The sequence below is a fragment of the Numenius arquata genome, chromosome 25 (genome assembly GCF_964106895.1).
Source record: "Numenius arquata chromosome 25, bNumArq3.hap1.1, whole genome shotgun sequence".
NCBI classification, from domain to species: domain Eukaryota; kingdom Metazoa; phylum Chordata; class Aves; order Charadriiformes; family Scolopacidae; genus Numenius; species Numenius arquata.
In genome coordinates this window covers 4,423,759-4,440,606 of record NC_133600.1, presented here as the reverse complement: position 1 = coordinate 4,440,606, position 16,848 = coordinate 4,423,759, and the positions used below count along the sequence as shown (strand labels likewise).

The following is a 16,848-nucleotide window of genomic DNA, read 5'->3' as shown; positions in this document are numbered from 1 at the left end:
TTTAACGACCACTTGCCCCCAGGCTCCAGCACTGAATCACTACACGGGTCTAGCACTCACAGGAGACATAGAGGCAAGTTTTGTCATGGAGCTGAGAACACGCAACCCCTCCAAAGCGACAGGCAAAGCAGTCAGCCAGCTCTCCGAAACGTGTGTCTACAAACCCAGAACCCATCTCTGTTTGCTAACGGGACTTTTATCTCCGCATTCATAATGCGTCAGAGCCATAAAGTACAGGCTGTTAGTGCACTTGTGGCTCCACAGACGTTAAAAATACTGAGTTTTTTGTTTGGTTTTTGTTGTTGTTGTTGTTGTTTTGCTTTTACATGGTATTATTATAATATGGTTATTTGCCATTAGATTTCCTAACAGCAGAACTAACATACCTGAGACTCTATGGTGGGCTGAAAACCACTGCTGTCATCCAGTCTTATTGCATCACTCTGGAAAGACGACAAAAGCAACACCTGAGCTACAGACACTTGTTGGGCGCTGGTAGCGCTGCCAGAACAAGCTGGAAGGGGTCATCTCATTTGGGAACAGCGTTTACCACCGGAGCAGAGATCGCTCCCATACACCAAGGGACACATACCCAAAATACTTAAATCAGAGGCGCCAGGCTAAAACAGATGCGTGGTGATTAAAGCTAACATTAATGGGACAGCATCAAACTAACAAATACAAACCCAAATTATCATGCATTGCAAGTACTAAGCTATCAACTTGCACCACAAAACATCCTTAATGGAGTCTAGTAATTTGACAGACAGAACCCTGTTCTAGTCTAGTCTAGCCCTAGCAGCTATTATTCCTTTTAACTTTGCAGGATTTGCTCTGCCCCACTATTATGAACAGGAACATGAGGAAACGCATTTAAATCATGGCTAAGTCCAACATACGGTTTGAGATCCTTCTTCTGCGTCAGAAGGGAGGTCATGGAGCTGCACATCTGAGCTTACTGCAGGGCCTCTCCAGTCCCACTGTCTCTGGTCACCACCACTGCTCTTCATAAAACTACCACCTGAAAGGAGAGTGGAGCATGAGTAGCTCACACCAGCACAAGGCCTGTGAAAACTCATCGCATTAACAGAGCGGGCAGAAAAAATTGTGATTTTTGAAGTTAGAACCAATATGCAACTGCACGGCTTATCCATGCTGATTCAACATGGAAGAGCAGACAAGAGCGACAAGTAGGACTGCTCAAAAAAGGATCAAAACTTGAGGAGAGTGCATTAAGATAAACAGGGAGAGTAAGTTCAAATTACATTGTACTATTTTAAGTGAAGCAACCACAATGTCTGCATGAACGTGATCGTCTGTGGCTACCAGAATTTCCAGCTCGTAACAAGCAATACTTGTTAGTAGAAAAATTCTATTTAAAGCAGCCCCACTGTAAGTGTGGACGGATGTGGATGGAGACAGAAACCATACTGTATAAAGTACTTATAGCATTTCAGATGCATATAGCCTTTCAGTGTCAGCAGAAAGAATTCTACAGATTAACAACCGGTGAAATGAACACCATTTTACTTTTCAATAAATGCACGAAGCAAAAATGGAGATAAACAGTATCTAGCACTTCCGCTGACTTCATTAATTAACTGATAAAGCATCTGTGCCAAAAGGACAATTGATACTATCTAAGGATTCAGCAACCCTTTAGTGACTGTGCAGATACACAAGAAAGTGGAAAAAAGTTTGCATGATTCAATAATAAAAGTAGGCAGCTGAGTTCAAATTTCCTAGGTTTTCGGGTCAAGCTTATTATTTTGAACAAAATCAAAATTCCGTGTGGAACTGTGGTAATTAGAAAGTATGGGTTAAGACAATACCCTCAGTGTAACAGCAACTGAGAACTCTACTCTGCTCTCTAGTGTTGGTATCAAAAGCAAAAGATACAACATGCTAATACCACAACTTTGCTCTTATTCTCCTCTTAAGAGTCTGGTGAAGCTTCCATATACCAGAGCCTCACTTAACTCTTTGTTCTTATCTCATTCTCTGCAGAGAGAAACACAGCAAGGAGCCAAGAAGCTCAGAAGAATGCTGAATGGTCCCTTTCTTACTTTTATTTGAAATTGAGGGACTACTGTCATATCCTCCTAAGGTCTCTGCTCTCCTGGGGAGTCCTGATCCAGAGCCATCTTCAGGTTGAGAGGATCCATTGCCAAAGCGAGTGAAAATAAGGTTTTGGAGATTTTCAGCTAGGAAAGAGGAGAACATGTCATGTAAACAGCCACATTTACGCAGAGAGACAAGCACGTCATGCTACCAAGTTAAAAAAATATATTCAACCATCAAATACATTAAAAGATTGGGCATTTTGAGAAATTTCCTGCAGTACAGATGAATTTTCCTTGCTCTTTACAACAGGCTCTTCCTATTGCACATATAAAGATAACTTGCAAGTTAGATTATCAAGCCTTGAGTGTTTGTTTTGGCTTTTTTTTTTTTCCCGAAAATAAAAAAAATACATATTTGCTTTCTAAATATACTCTCTTTAGATAGACTATTTTAATATACAACTCTCATATAATATTGTATTCCAGAATCGGTGTATTATTAGAGCACTCAGTTACCCATCTGAATAGACTCATCCTAAAACTCCACTGGTTGATCCTTTAAAATTAAAAAAAAATTCCAAGCTGTGAGAAGGTCCTCTACCTAAAACCCCAGGTGCACTGTACCTGTCTAGCAGAGTGTTCTGAGAATAAGGGAGTCTGAACAGTGTTACATAAAAGTATTATGTTATTACAGGATGATTTTCAGGATCTGTACTTAGATCCTATGTGCTTATCCCCACCCCTGCACCTGAGTGAACACTTACGCATCCCACATTGCGTTTACCTTCTGTCACTGCGGACTTCAAAATCACCTCTCCTTGCAGATTCTCTGACGTATCCCCCCGCAGAAGTAGCTTGGATCGGGATCCTTGGGAATGGTCTTCAAACCCACTCATTTCAGACATTTCTAGATAAATCTGTTGCTTCTCAGTTAGACTTTGCAGAATCAGGTCATCTTTCATGTTCAAACGCTCTAAAAGGAAGACACAAACTCAGTTCTGTCTTCCTAATCACTGTCACAGTGAGTATAATGTTCAATTTGGAAGATTATTGTTCATTTTAAGGTCAGAGCATCAAATGCAGAGATTTAATTAACAGTTAAGGGGAAAACTCACGGACCATACAAAGCTTATTAGACTTACTTAACTATTTCTATATAATCTTGCACTACCTTGAAAGACTTATGAAGGAGAAACTTGATCACATCATGTGATAGAAGAAGACAGTCATAAATCACAAATGATGCCAAGAAGCAGTTCTTGGAATATATAACTAAGTCATTACCTTGAAACTCTTTTAACTTAGCAGCTCTCGCTTCAGCCAGCCTCCTCTCTGCTTCAGGTTCATTAAATGTTCCTCCTTCTTCATCAGGACAGCTGTACAAAGGGGGAGACAGATGTATGTTTGATTTGCACATTAGATAACTTAAAACCATCTCAGGATTTGCTCATCATTTACCTTTCCACAGCTCTGCGGATGTGTGCCATCCAGGAATTCCTCTCCTCTTTCGAGCTTGTGTGAATTTCATACATTTCTGGTCCTTTTAAGGAAGCGCTAATTAAGAACATTGCCTTTTCCTCATTAGCTACCTCTCTCACAATCAGCTTTTGCAATGAGATAACTGGTGGTTTAGAGTCCTGTAAAACAAATAGAATTTATTTCACTACGTTATATACGTTCTTTAGGGTTTGTGCTTCCTAGTTCCCCCCGTCTTCCCACTTATACAGGGCCACCATGACATCACAACACTACAACTTTACTGCTACGGCCTCTTCGCATGACACTTTGACATCGTCTTTTTTCATTTACCAGCCATAGATCGAAACACAGAATGAAGAATACAAATTTCAAAAACAAAAGGTCTTGGCACCTGATTGAATATTAAAACATGTATCAATTTGAACACCTGAGGATTCCCATCGGGTCCCAGAAGTCAAGAACAGGCTCAAAAATTTCACTCAGAAAGAGGCAAAACCAAAATTTCAAAAAGAAAACAAAATCCTTAGTGACACAAGTGAAGTGAAAGAAGAGAACAGAAGGAAGTGTTAGAAGTTCTATGTTGGCAAGTTAGCTACAAAAGAAATATAGCAGAGAGGTGTTACAGGGTGCCATCAAGCCCTGTGACTAATAAAACAAGGTGACAGATAGTATATTGTATAACTAAGGATTAACTGGATTAGCTGTCAGCCTTTGTGAGGGAAACAAATTTAAAGGAGGGATCTTAGTTACTAAAAACCTATCTGCGCTTCACACAGCATAGGTCCAATACACGTAGCCTAGAAAGACCCTCCCCAGAAGAAAACAGCTCTTTGTAACTGCATAATCTAGAGCGAGGATAAGAAAAGTGAACAGACATCAGGAACACTGGGTTTTGCCAACGTCTCTGAGCAGCTGTACTGCAATTCAAGCCATGAACAGAGGTCACTGGAAACAGAGAATCACTGAGCAGATCCAGTTGCTCCTCTCACTTGATTTCTCTATAGAGAAGTGATGTCTAACTTTCAAATAAACTGTATACATACAAAATGCAAAAAACCCGATCAGTCTGCAACTGTAAAGCATGTTACTGGAGGGGAAAAAAAAACCCACCGTGTAGCAGAGATCAGCTTTTGGGGACTGTCGTAAGCAACTGTATGACGTGCTCACAGAAAAGAAACATTACTAGGGGACATATAAACCAGGGCATGGCCTTGCAGTGGAACAGCTATAGGGTCTAAGAACACGTATGTATGCTCTTATTCCATTTGAACAATGCTGTAGCCTCAATGTAAACCACTCGCGCTTATCTCAAAGCAAGAGCAGTCACACGGAAAACTGCCACAACAGTCGAGACACTGTATATTAACAGTGTTTTTTCCCCCTCTATGAACTTCTTGTTCTGCTCATAGCTCACATATGTCTCTCAGAGTCAACGTTATCAAATGAACTACGGTTCAAAGATTCACCTAATGCTGGTCAAGAGGAAACAACTTCCAGCCATCCCAATTTGTGAAAGTATCCCCATTCTGTGCATTAGAAGAAGTGTAATTTGAAAAGCAGTTGCTTTTACAGCCCTGAGGTCACCAAAATAGCTTTTGCCATTAGAATTCAGCTCTAATGTTGATGTCTTGAAAAAAATGCACCCAAGAAAACAATTACATAAAATAGTTTCTCTGTTACTGGTACTCTTATAGCCATAACTGAACTAGACCAGGACAAAATGTACACAATTAACTGCTCTAAGGATACCTGTGGAAATGCCCTCGAAAAGCAAGTGAATCCTTTGAGTGTTCTGAGTGCTGCAGTAATTACATTTGAATTTAGTGCTTATTACATTTATTTCAGGAAAGTTCTCTGCCCCCAGTAAATCTTAGGCTACTACGACCATGGTTACCATGTCCCTAACCGAAATGGAAGACTCTTCCCTTCACAGAAGCTGACCTTACTTGCAAGCGCCTTTCAAAGCACAGTTCATGCACGTTTAACATATATGACTTGTGTAAAATATCAACGTTCAGGGAAAGGCAAAGTCACAGCACAAGAAAAGGAGTAGTGGTGAAGCTCTGAACACGATCAGGGCATCAGACAGTTACAGGAGATGTGGCAGCTAGAACTGGCTCATGCAAGGGAATGTTATTTTGCACTAAGGGACAGCAGGAGGGATTCTACAAGTACCAGGACTGCTTCAGAAGAAGTGACTCTATAATAGCTGGTTGGTCTAACAACTTAATTTTCCTTCTGAACCTACTATAACAAGTATCTAACAACTCTAACTGCATTTCTTCTGTAGTTACTGTCACTTTCATAAATACTCTACGTGAACGTATTAAATAAGGAGAATACCTACCACTGATGCAAATGTGTATTTTTGGTCCTTTTCTTGTAAAAGCAACAGTACATCAGTTAACAGGACTGCCAGAATATCTACAGTAACAACAAAAGAAAGAAAGAAAAAGAAGATTATTTTAACGCCAAAAGATTGGTCCAGACTGGAAAAAAAAAATTTAAAAAAAAATCACTTGACTTAAAATTCCTGTGAGTCAGGGAATAGCACGTCAACATTTGCAATATTAGGTCTGCAGAATATTATTATGCAGAATAAAAGTGTCATGGGGTTGACACGACAATTTTTCCAAAGCGTGAACCAGAGCTCACACAAGATAATGCCTTTCCACAGGAGAATAAATCAGTATGACTCAAAGCTTTGTCATCTAAAGACCTCCCTCTTGAATCGGAAAGCAGATCAGACAGATAATAAGCAAACAGCATAAGGAACTTATCATGCACCACTATAGAGATGCTTATTGGACAAGCCAAGAATAGAACAAGTGCTATTTCCTCCAATATCCTATTAAATGAGCAGGTTATTGTCATCTTATTTTATACTCAATCGATCAGTAATAAAGAGTTACTAAGAAAATATAAATAAACAATAATAATCTTGTTTTCTAGTTGTACTTTTTCCCTTCCTGATCCTTTACCTTTGAGTCGCCCTGATGCAGCTTTCCAGTACAGCATCCCATCCAGCAGAAGCCGCCTCTGTCCCATGTCATCCTTCCGGAAGAAAAGCCCATTCTTGCATTTCCCAGATGATTTTAGCTCCATTTTATGCATAATTTCTTTAAGGCGCTGCCCTTTCTCACACTCGTTTACCATGGCATCTACATGAGTGATTGCATCCTTAATTAAACTAAGGGCCTGGGTGAGCTCTTCATAATCTCTAGTTCCAGCTAAGAGGAAAGAGTAGCAGTTAGTCATATTTTCAAATCTGGAATGCAAGATATGAGCCACCCCAATGTATTTTAACAAGGAGATTCTACATTGAACATCTAACAGTGTTTCCTAAGAGCTTAAGTTTAAAAATAAAATAAAATAAAATAAAATAAAATATCCTAAAGCTCTAAAATCTCTAATGAACTGATAGGCTTAACTACTATGGTTTTGTGGTTGCAGACTTGAAACTGAGTGCTGCTTCTGACCTCTGATGAGGCAAGATTAATTTTATCTGCATCTAGATTGGCATCTTCAGCCAACGAAGAAGTGAGAAAGCAAGTGTAAGGCAAGACCAGCCTGTCCCTCCTCGTCTGAGGAAAGAACATGCAAAACACAGGAGAAAAAGGATCAGCAGAAAACTGTGAGGCTTCTAGGAAAGATTAAACCACTCACCTTCTGTATTCTGGATAATACGTTCCACCAAGACCGGGTACTTGGTGATGCGCTGGGTCACTAGAAGGATACACTCCTGGACACCAAGTCTCCTCACAATGGAACAGTTGCCAATTTTCTAGAAAACAAGACAGACCCATCACATCCACTGTATGTATTGCTCTTCCAACTCTCTTGCCTCTCCATTCACACGTTTTCTGTCTCATAACAGTTTTGTGCAATTAGGCGTAGCACCACAAAATTAGCTGCACTCTTTTACTAAAGCAAAACTCCTGGTAACATTAAAAAACCATTGATTTTATTACTGGAAAATATTTTAGGTGTTATTTTCAACTACTGTTAACTAAATCTGGAGCCAAGCAGAGAAAGTTCCGAATCTGAGCTGTTTGACTGCCTATTTGCTAACTGGTGGCCTTTTATAATAGGATCAGTCCTTAAAAACAGAAAAAGATAGTATTTTTAAAACCAGACCCCAACCGCCTCACAGTCAAATTAGGTCAATAATGAATAAACAGTGTGTTTATTTTACCACTGAATGTTCACGATTAGGCTGATCTACAGAAACACATTTCTGTTTAGAACAAGAAGACTAAAGCATTAGAATCCTTAGCCTGACGGCAGGTACAGAACAATCCTGACAGTACGTACAGTACCAGGACCTTTCTTTACAAGGACTGAGGCTCTATATTTTAAAAACTTACTCTGGTCACTTATTTAATTTCCTTGAAAGTAAAGCGTTCTCACTTTTAAAGTCACCTCGTTAAGAAGAGCTGTAAGTACAGAGCCACGTTGGAAAGTTCAGGCAGTATCGCTTACTGACAACTGGAAAATGAGAACCCTTAGGACCGTGCAATGCCATCTGAGCCTCAGGTTACAGGCTTCCACTTTGGCCGCGTCTCTTCAGCCCTTCCTATTAATTGCACATTACAGCATACAGCAGATAAACAAACCACCCTGGAGCCAACCTTCTGGCTTTGGAAAGATGACGTAGTGGGCAAAACTTAACTAAGAGTTAACTTAACCTGCTTTTTCTATAGTAGTCCATCAACAGCGTTTATCATTTATTTAATTTCTTATCAAGCCAACTTACAAAGATGGTGACGCAGCAGGGCCGTCAGTGATCGAGCCATCAATAGAGCAGATTCTCTCTTCCCCACTCCTATGTGCTCTCAAGAGCCTGCCTCAAATTGAACACCTGCTAATTGTGGCTTTGTGTCCAAACAGCTCAAAAAAATTTAAAATATAAGAACCTAACAATCCATCAAACAACGGGACTATGTCTCTAACCCCTGCTCATTCAAATTTAAGAGATCTTCAAGCACAAAATAAAACCTAAAGAGGTCAAGTATAATTTGCACAGTCAGAATGGGAGAATTCTGGTTGTTGTTTACCTTTATTAAGTTCTGGAACTTCTTATTGCTTTGGAGCAGGTCTTTATAGTGACTAACAGCTTCATTGTGTCCACAACAGAACACACCATATTTTTCTTTCATTCTCTCCCCATTTTCACCTGAAAACTAATTGGAAAGATAAGAAAGACAGACATGAATCATTAAGAGTAAATCTCTCTCCACTGGTTTACTCTTTACCTCCACCCAAGTTTAACACGGTTTTATGGTAACTGATTTCTGAGACATTTCTTCAATATTTCAATTTCTTCTGTACCAGAAATGAGAGATTTACGCAGTGTGACATCTGAGAGCTTGGAATTCCACAAGATAACCAAGTATTAAACGATGGTTATCATTATGAGAAGTTTTAAAATGATTTCTAGAACTGTGCACTTAAAAAGGCTGAGGACTGTAAAAGGTGAAGGGCAAAAAATGGTCATGATATATGAAATAAATTGGTTCATTGACTCACTATCAGAATGGGTACTAAAGATGGAATGAGTCCAAAGGATCTTTACTGCATTTTTAAAAGCTCAGAACCAAGAAGTTCAACATTAAATGCAGGAGAGCCATGTTTGGGATGGACACCAGGATTATGTGACTTTACTTTTAGAACAAATGAAAAATAGAACAAAACCATCCGCAGTCGCACATCCCACAACACGCATACGCACATGCCCAAAGAACATTTAATGAACATCTCATTATTTGTGACCAGATACGCTCCTGGGAGACATCCTCACACATTACACTGGGAAGATAATCTTAAACCCAGTATTAAAGCAATCTATACATAACATTGCTTTAACCTTACAGTTAGCCTTTTTAGGAATTTAATAGTGTCGACAATTGGTAGAATTGAATCCGCACCTGTTTTACCAAGAGGTCTCCAATGTTCTGGATCATATAGTTTCGGTCACTGCCTTCTTCCAAGGATTCCTTTCGTCGCTCCTTTAACTGGAGCAGAAATTGCCCGTGCAGCTCCAGCAGCTCATCCACACAGGGGAAGAGCTTGTTGATGACTGCATTTGGGAACTGCAGTTCCTCTCGCATGGCTTTGGAATACACCTTCAGCATTATTTTCAGCGTCCTAACATGGTGCATTTCAGTCTGCATTAGTTCTGGGCAAGGGGAAATAAAAAAATCACAAGTCATTTATAGGCTGTGTAGTGACTAGTGAGATATAAAAGACCAGGCTCTGAAAGCCACCATCTTTTGCACTTCCTTCTTCCTCACTACAGTCTTTGCATTACTGATGTGAAGCTCCTAAATTTGCCCTGTTCATCTCCCAAACAAACAGTGACTGACCCTACTTTTTTAACCACATGTCCCAGTTGCAGTTGAGCTATTCCCTAAATGTACAGCTGGGCTTTGCTGCTTACTCAGGCATACTGAAAACTATGGGTTGCTTGAAATCACTAATACAAGCACTAAGACAGGTAACAGACTTGAAAATCTTCACTCTATTTTAGTTTCCAAGTACAAGTCAAAAATGGGAGCCAATAAAAATTATTTCTGCTTTGTTTCAAAACGGTGGCACTATGAAATAGAGAAAGTTATAAGAATAACAAATAACCTTACCATAAATGACATCTTGCCTTTTTCTAACATCTTTCTTTTGCCTTTCTGCATACGACTGTTCCACTGCAACACTCCAAGACTCTGCCTCAAACTCATGAGCATCCGTTTCTATTTCGCTTCGGAGGGATACAGAATATGCATCTAGAACCAAAAGCACATTCAATTATTATTAAATTGTTTCTCACCACATCCCTCATTACCATCATTAATAACAACTACAAGAGTAAAAAAACATCTCAGTGCTACTTTAAGACCGTGTAAGAAATTGTATAAAACTCCTGAAAAGCAGAGAAATTCCATACCTTCCAGAAAAATGGAGTCTGCTGTTGAAGGTGCAAGCGAGACAACATCATCTGAAGCCTGCTTAAATTTTATAAAGCCTGAATCCCCTTCATCCATGTCTCCTGAAATTAGTCTAAATGGCCAAAGAAATTAGACCAAGGGACCAAATCAGAACATTAACATTTTTAAGTTCCTTGACAACAACAACAAAAAATCTAACTACTTCAGCAAGCATCTTTCCTAAACCATAGTGTAATTAACTTAAAATAAATATATAAAAGCTATCATTGCACTCCATCTTTAAACAGTTCAATCGATTTAGCAACTCCACCACTGAAATATTACAGTTTTAATTAGAGTAGCATGAGCAAGTATGCAACTTCTGGTATGACATTTTAAAAAGACATCACCTGGTGACAAGGCATTGCCAGTTCAGAGCACAAAGGGCACTTTCCCTGAGAAGGGAGCATAACACATAAACATAGCACATAAAAAGTAAACAACTACTTAAAAGAGCAGACAGCTTTGAATTTGTCTACTATTTTAATTAAGGTATCCTGCAATTTATAACACTGCTGTCTCCTACACTAGTCAGAACTAGCACAACCTAGAATAACATACTCAGAAGGGATTCCTGAATTTCAACAAGTCTAAAGACAAATATACCCATGAAAACCATAATCTAGACAGAGACAGTCAAATACTGCCTTATTTTATATCGTATCTTTCATGACACAGTACAGAGGGACTAAAGACACAGTGATTTAAACAAAAAAATAGCTGTTCAGGGAAATGAACTGCAGCATTAGAAGCTCAATAAATCTCTTTTGAGCTTGAAAGGCAATGTGAATTCTTGCTTTAGTTCCGCAATTGTTTTTCTTTTCACATTGTTGGGGTGGGGGGGGGCAGCAGAAGGGAGTGAATTAGAAGAGAAGCATTTTACTTACCCAAATTTATTAACAGCTCCAGCAGTATTCAACGAAGACTGAGAATTTCCTCTTTGGGCGATAGTCATACCGAGATTCCGTGATAGTGCTGGGGTGCCATCCGGTCCCAGGAGAAGACTTCGGGGCTGCTCCTTCAAAGAAGCAGCTAGAGAGGCAAAAATTGAATTGGTGCTAAGAAAATGAGGCGTACACTGCAGATCGCCTGCTCTCAAACCTCTCTCCGAATGCGGCCGGAGAACAGACAGGATCTTGGATGTCAAGAGCTCATTGTCCAAAAAAACATTCTCATTCCATTTTCTTGAAAAGGAACCACAAAAAGAGAGCTCGGGATGAGCTGGAATTGTATTGCTTCTGCCGCTGCTTTTTGAATTTGTATTCCCCATGCTCACTCCTGGCTGCCCTCAGCCTTGGCACAGTAAAGTGGCCCCAGAGATGCACTGTTTTTATACTACCTGTGATCTTTCTAGAAATGTAAAGCTGCCACTTAACTTACTGTATTGGCTAAATCAGCAGGTCTGAAGTGCAGGAAATTGGTCCCTACTGTGCCCATTTAGTGTGGAAATTGCAAAGTATCTTCTCCTTTAGTAAAACACCAGAACCTACACACAATTATTCACACCCTACCCTATAAGGGCACAGAACATTTAACGGCAAACAAGAAAAACCTGAGATCACATAAAAACCACAAGTTCTTTGCAATGCTTATTGCTACACACTGATTTATATCTGCACGCACATACACAGAATGTAATAGATACCAGAGCTAAATTTAATTCTAATACTGCAGCTTTTTAATGCTTTTTAAATCTAGACAGACTGCGAATTGGAAAGATATTTAAAACTTTAATCACTATTACACAATACATGGAAGCCTGTAATAGACTTATAAAAAATGGATACAATTATTTAGCACTAATGTCTGTAATAAATGCAAAAGAACAGGAGACAAAATACATCCTTTTGAAAGAGGAACTTCAGGGAAGTCAAAGATGAAGAATCACACAGACAATCTTTAAAACTTCTCACTGACAAGGTCTACAGCTGCCCTTTTTTCAAAGTGCTTTTAAGGACATGGGAGTGGAAGAGATCTCCTGGATCCTTGAACCCAGGACTCTGCTGTTGCACAGAAACTTTGTCTTACAGCCAGACCGAACCCCTCTCCCAGTGCTGGGTCTGGGAGGCTGCTCCAGGACCTTGCTGTTGGAGCAGTTCAAGAGGGTCTCCAGTTCCCAGCCCAGGTTTATGCATTGACAAATTACAACTTTTCTTGTAAAAACACTGGTTTCTACCCATCCCCAGAAGTTCCCCTTTCTTAGTCTGCACTCTTTGTGTACCTCCACTAACAATCACCTCTCCCTCCACTTCCGCCTTGCTCAACCAAACACAGCTAAATTGAGATATTCATGGTTCTTCTCATAAAACAGGTTTTGCCACATTTCTTGATATCCCATACTCTACATCTGCTTGTCTCTCATTTCATCTTCCTTGAAACAGTTGATTAGAATCGTATTAGGGCTGCAGGGGAGGTTTCATCAATGACATTGGATAGATATTATATCGCCACATCTTTTCCTGCTGGAAATACCTTTCCCAATATCTCTTTGGGTCTGAAATCTCTTGGATACAACAAACCGGGTAAACTGAGTCCTCTTCCATCCTTTCCAAACAATGAGTTCTAAGCCCACTTCCCAAAAGAGAAGACTAAGTAGATATCAGTGAGATTTGTAAAGGTGAATTTCTTAAGCAAAGGCTTAATAATAAATGCCCTCCCATTCCAGGAAGTATTGAAATCATCAGTCATCAAATTCTTTCGATGCTCCACAAGCCAAGAACATAAAGTTCTGTTCCACAATGGTAGGTCAAATCTAAAAATCTCCAGAGGCCAAACATGGGGAGAGGGATGGGGGGGAAGATGAGACACAAACAACACAGTTTGTACCTTTCTTAAAAGGTATTTCTCTCTTACATTGATACAATACCTTTAGATTTTTTGCAGGGCACTGCAGTCTGCAGCGTTGTACTGTGGGTAAAGACATACAATGCCCATGCTATTAGCTGTTCCTTTAACTTCCAGCTCCTGCTTTTGACTACGGAAAATAAGTCCTGGCTGCCTAGCAGAGTCTGCACCAACAAAGAGCCATTTTCTGTGTTCAATTAGCACTGTCTGCACACTGCTGAGAGCCCGCATCGATCGTTGTTAACCTATCACACCAGACCAGACTGTATACCACAGAGCTGTTTCAACGACAAGCCCTACAGCCAACTTTTCCCATTTTCATTATTCCTTATTGTTTCCTATTTTAGACTCTGCACTTTCCCCTAAATGCACAAAACCATTCTTGGTAACACAAACAGCCACTCACCTTCTTGTAACAATTATTCCCTTTGCTCTACCTCTTTGTAAGGATTGTTTCATAGACAAGTACACCTTGCAATGCAAGTCAAATGGTATCTAACAAAAATATATGCCATGCTCACTGTAACACTCGGGCATTGATGTCACCTGTGTTTCTTACAGCCAACACAACCAAACAGACCAACTGCAAGGCAGAAAATAATTCTGCTCCAGTGAGGGTCAATCACCTGGCAGCCAAGAAGCCTGTTCTGTTAATGCAAACCTCATAACGTCTACAAATTAAAATGCCATTTAAATTATACACCTGTGGCCGTGATGGTCTTTTCCAGTAGCAAAGGGCTATTTCAAAGCCTAAGCTGCAACAGAGCTGTTCTTTCCTCGTTTTTTTTGTTTTTTTTTTTTTCTCCCAGATCCCTTTTCCCACTTTGTTTCAACAAAGATTTATGTTCAGACCATTAGTGCTAGCTTGTCTTAGAGATTTCTAGCAACCACTAGCTGCAGGCAAGTTTTAAATAGACAATTATGAAAATCTGATGTAAAACAAAGTTCACAGTTCTAGTCTTTTCAGAGGCCAGAGAATAGACAATCAATGAAAAACTAGCTTATTGATCCCTTTTCACCATGATATTTTGAGGTTACACAGCAAGAAGGTATAAAGAAAAATAAAAAGATAAAGAGATAAAAACACACAGGAGATTGCTAGGAGCTCTAAGCCATTCCCAATAGAAAAAAAAATGAAGCTATCTTATTAAAAGAGACCTTTTCTATACTTCAATAACACGCTGTGTATAGCCTTTAAAACATATTAAAGAAAAAAAAATACAATTGAACAGATAAGCCTTGAGCACAGAAATCGTTCTTTAGTACAAACCTGGGGAAATGCACTGGGGCGAACTTTGTGGAGATCCAGAAGGTCTGTGCTGCAAATCTTTCTGCTATAGGAAAAAATACAATATTCTTACACATACAGACCAAACTTTCAGTCCAAAATGAATATTTTTCCTATCACACAGCACTAACTGTACGTGAAGCTGTATACTGAAAGTATGAAAGATTTGACATAGTAATAGTTTTGATTTTTTCACATTCCAGAAGAATAGCATATAGACATTAACACTTTGTATAAAAAACCCCATCAGGTATAAACCAGACTGAAATAGAACCAAAAATGAAGTTACAGCTGAATTAAAGCTATGATTATAAAGTATTAAATGAAAGCAAACCGAATGTAGACAGCCTTCACCTACACTATGTTACCGTTTAGTTTACGGCAACGCTAATTAAACTAACCCAGCCAATTTCAACTAAAATTTAGACTGCCCACTTAAAACTGCAGCTTTGGTCATCTGTACCGCTTTCTCATTCTTACAACACTAGGATATTACAATTCATTGAGATACAATTTATCCAGGATGCAAAGAAATTAAATAAGTAAAACAGTCTGTAACAAATGGCTTTTTGGGAGTCTCGCTTCGCTTTGAGGATCTTTTTTCTGACTTCATTCCCCGTATCATTTTGTGCAACCGCTCCCTCTTCACTCTCTTCAGGAGTGGTTTGTAAGGGCTGATTCAACCATGACAGTTTGGGAGACGGTAAAGAGTGGTAATGAAAGCATCAGAGCAAGTGGATTTTTTGGCTTCAAAGGAAAACGCACAACGCCTTGAGGAGTTTGTAAGTATATATTAAAAACCCCACAAGAACATTTTTGCCCTCAAAAGTGTTATATTCTAAATCACCAATGGCTGAAAGCACTTCCTCTAACCTCCAACTGCCCAGGTTTGAGCTGCTCTGCTCTCTCTTTTCCCCCTCATGGTGCTCCCTAATCTGCTATCAGGCTCTGACATGAACACTTGCAGGTTGAAACAAACTGAAACTCCCTCAAGTTATAATCAGTTACAAGGAAGAGGAAATGATTTTCAAAACCACCAGCAGAATAAAAAACAGGCCAGATAGACAGCTATCTGAAACCAACCTGTGACCTCACATGCAATCACAGGCACCACAGTGACACAGATAAAAAATGAACAGCTTAGCAAGATATAAAGTTCATCACAGTTCAAAAATGAAATCACTTATTCTGCATTGCTCAGCTTGTAAATAATACACAACTGTTATAACCAAATTCCTCTCCACCCCTCACACTCTTCCATCAGCTTTGAGATGGCTCAACCTATTAAAACACAGTGGCATAAAATTTAGAAGTACCATATAATTCAATTATATTCCCCCCAAAAGTGATATGTTCGAGCATTTATAGGGGTCAGACACAATTCTGATAGACACAAGCAATGGTAAGTAATTTTCAGTACAGCAATAAAACATGGGATTTAACTTTATTTTCCCTACATGCATTGTCATAAATTACTATAATGACAAGTTAATAACCATTCAGTGTCTTGAGGATGTAGAGCAAGATTCTGTACTGATCTAAATTAAAACACATGCACTAAATTAAACTTACCATGTCAAGCACTGTTATTATAAAAGAAGAACAAATTTTAAAACCCACCTTGGGTCTGATGCTGCTGCATTCAGCCAGTAAACTCCTGCAGTTCTTATGGACATTCACTGCACAATCTGAAACACACACAAATTATTCTTGTCATTCCCATCTAGGGAAAGGAAGAGTGACACATAAAAGACCTTAATTTTGGAAGAGATGCAGAGTAAGCTCAGGTGTTGCAGCGAGCATCCTCGTTGTGTATGTTCTGTTCTCGATTTTACACCAAATACTCAAGCTTTTTCAATAAGAGAATCATTGATAATGCAATTCACATGTGCAAGCACAAGAGACACCACTGAATGCAGTGACAGAATTCTCCTTTATCTCCACCTGACCAGAGCGCCGCTTTCCTCGTATTTGCAAAGGTTATTTCCACGTCTCGATTCAAAATTGATACCATTCGAGAAGGCAGCAATTTCTTTGGCTCCACAGAAATTAACTGCCTTTCTGCAGAGTATTAATAGGAGCTGAAGTAACTACAGCGAAGTTCAGAACGCCCCACAGAATCATCTGAGCCATTACCACTTTTCTAGCCTCACAAAGGAACTGTTTCCAGTTAAAGGAACTAAAGCAGCCCTCT

The 16,848-nt window shown here is 39.4% G+C and overlaps 1 protein-coding gene across 1 annotated transcript in view; it reads right to left on the bottom strand.

Annotated features, from left to right (window-relative positions):
- Positions 1 to 16,848, bottom strand: part of ARHGEF18 (Rho/Rac guanine nucleotide exchange factor 18) — a 45,963-nt gene that overhangs the window by 5,889 nt on the left and 23,226 nt on the right. Inside the window, exons 11-26 of the mRNA XM_074163757.1 lie at positions 16,275 to 16,342; positions 14,637 to 14,700; positions 11,410 to 11,554; positions 10,483 to 10,595; positions 10,181 to 10,321; positions 9,470 to 9,720; positions 8,600 to 8,725; positions 7,209 to 7,326; positions 6,524 to 6,772; positions 5,890 to 5,966; positions 3,522 to 3,700; positions 3,348 to 3,439; positions 2,848 to 3,036; positions 2,067 to 2,204; positions 900 to 1,021; positions 387 to 443 (exon numbers count right to left, since the gene is read on the bottom strand). Of these exons, the coding sequence (XP_074019858.1) occupies positions 387 to 443; positions 900 to 1,021; positions 2,067 to 2,204; positions 2,848 to 3,036; positions 3,348 to 3,439; positions 3,522 to 3,700; positions 5,890 to 5,966; positions 6,524 to 6,772; positions 7,209 to 7,326; positions 8,600 to 8,725; positions 9,470 to 9,720; positions 10,181 to 10,321; positions 10,483 to 10,595; positions 11,410 to 11,554; positions 14,637 to 14,700; positions 16,275 to 16,342 (2,129 nt within the window). The remainder of the gene's footprint in view (positions 1 to 386; positions 444 to 899; positions 1,022 to 2,066; positions 2,205 to 2,847; positions 3,037 to 3,347; positions 3,440 to 3,521; positions 3,701 to 5,889; positions 5,967 to 6,523; positions 6,773 to 7,208; positions 7,327 to 8,599; positions 8,726 to 9,469; positions 9,721 to 10,180; positions 10,322 to 10,482; positions 10,596 to 11,409; positions 11,555 to 14,636; positions 14,701 to 16,274; positions 16,343 to 16,848) is intronic.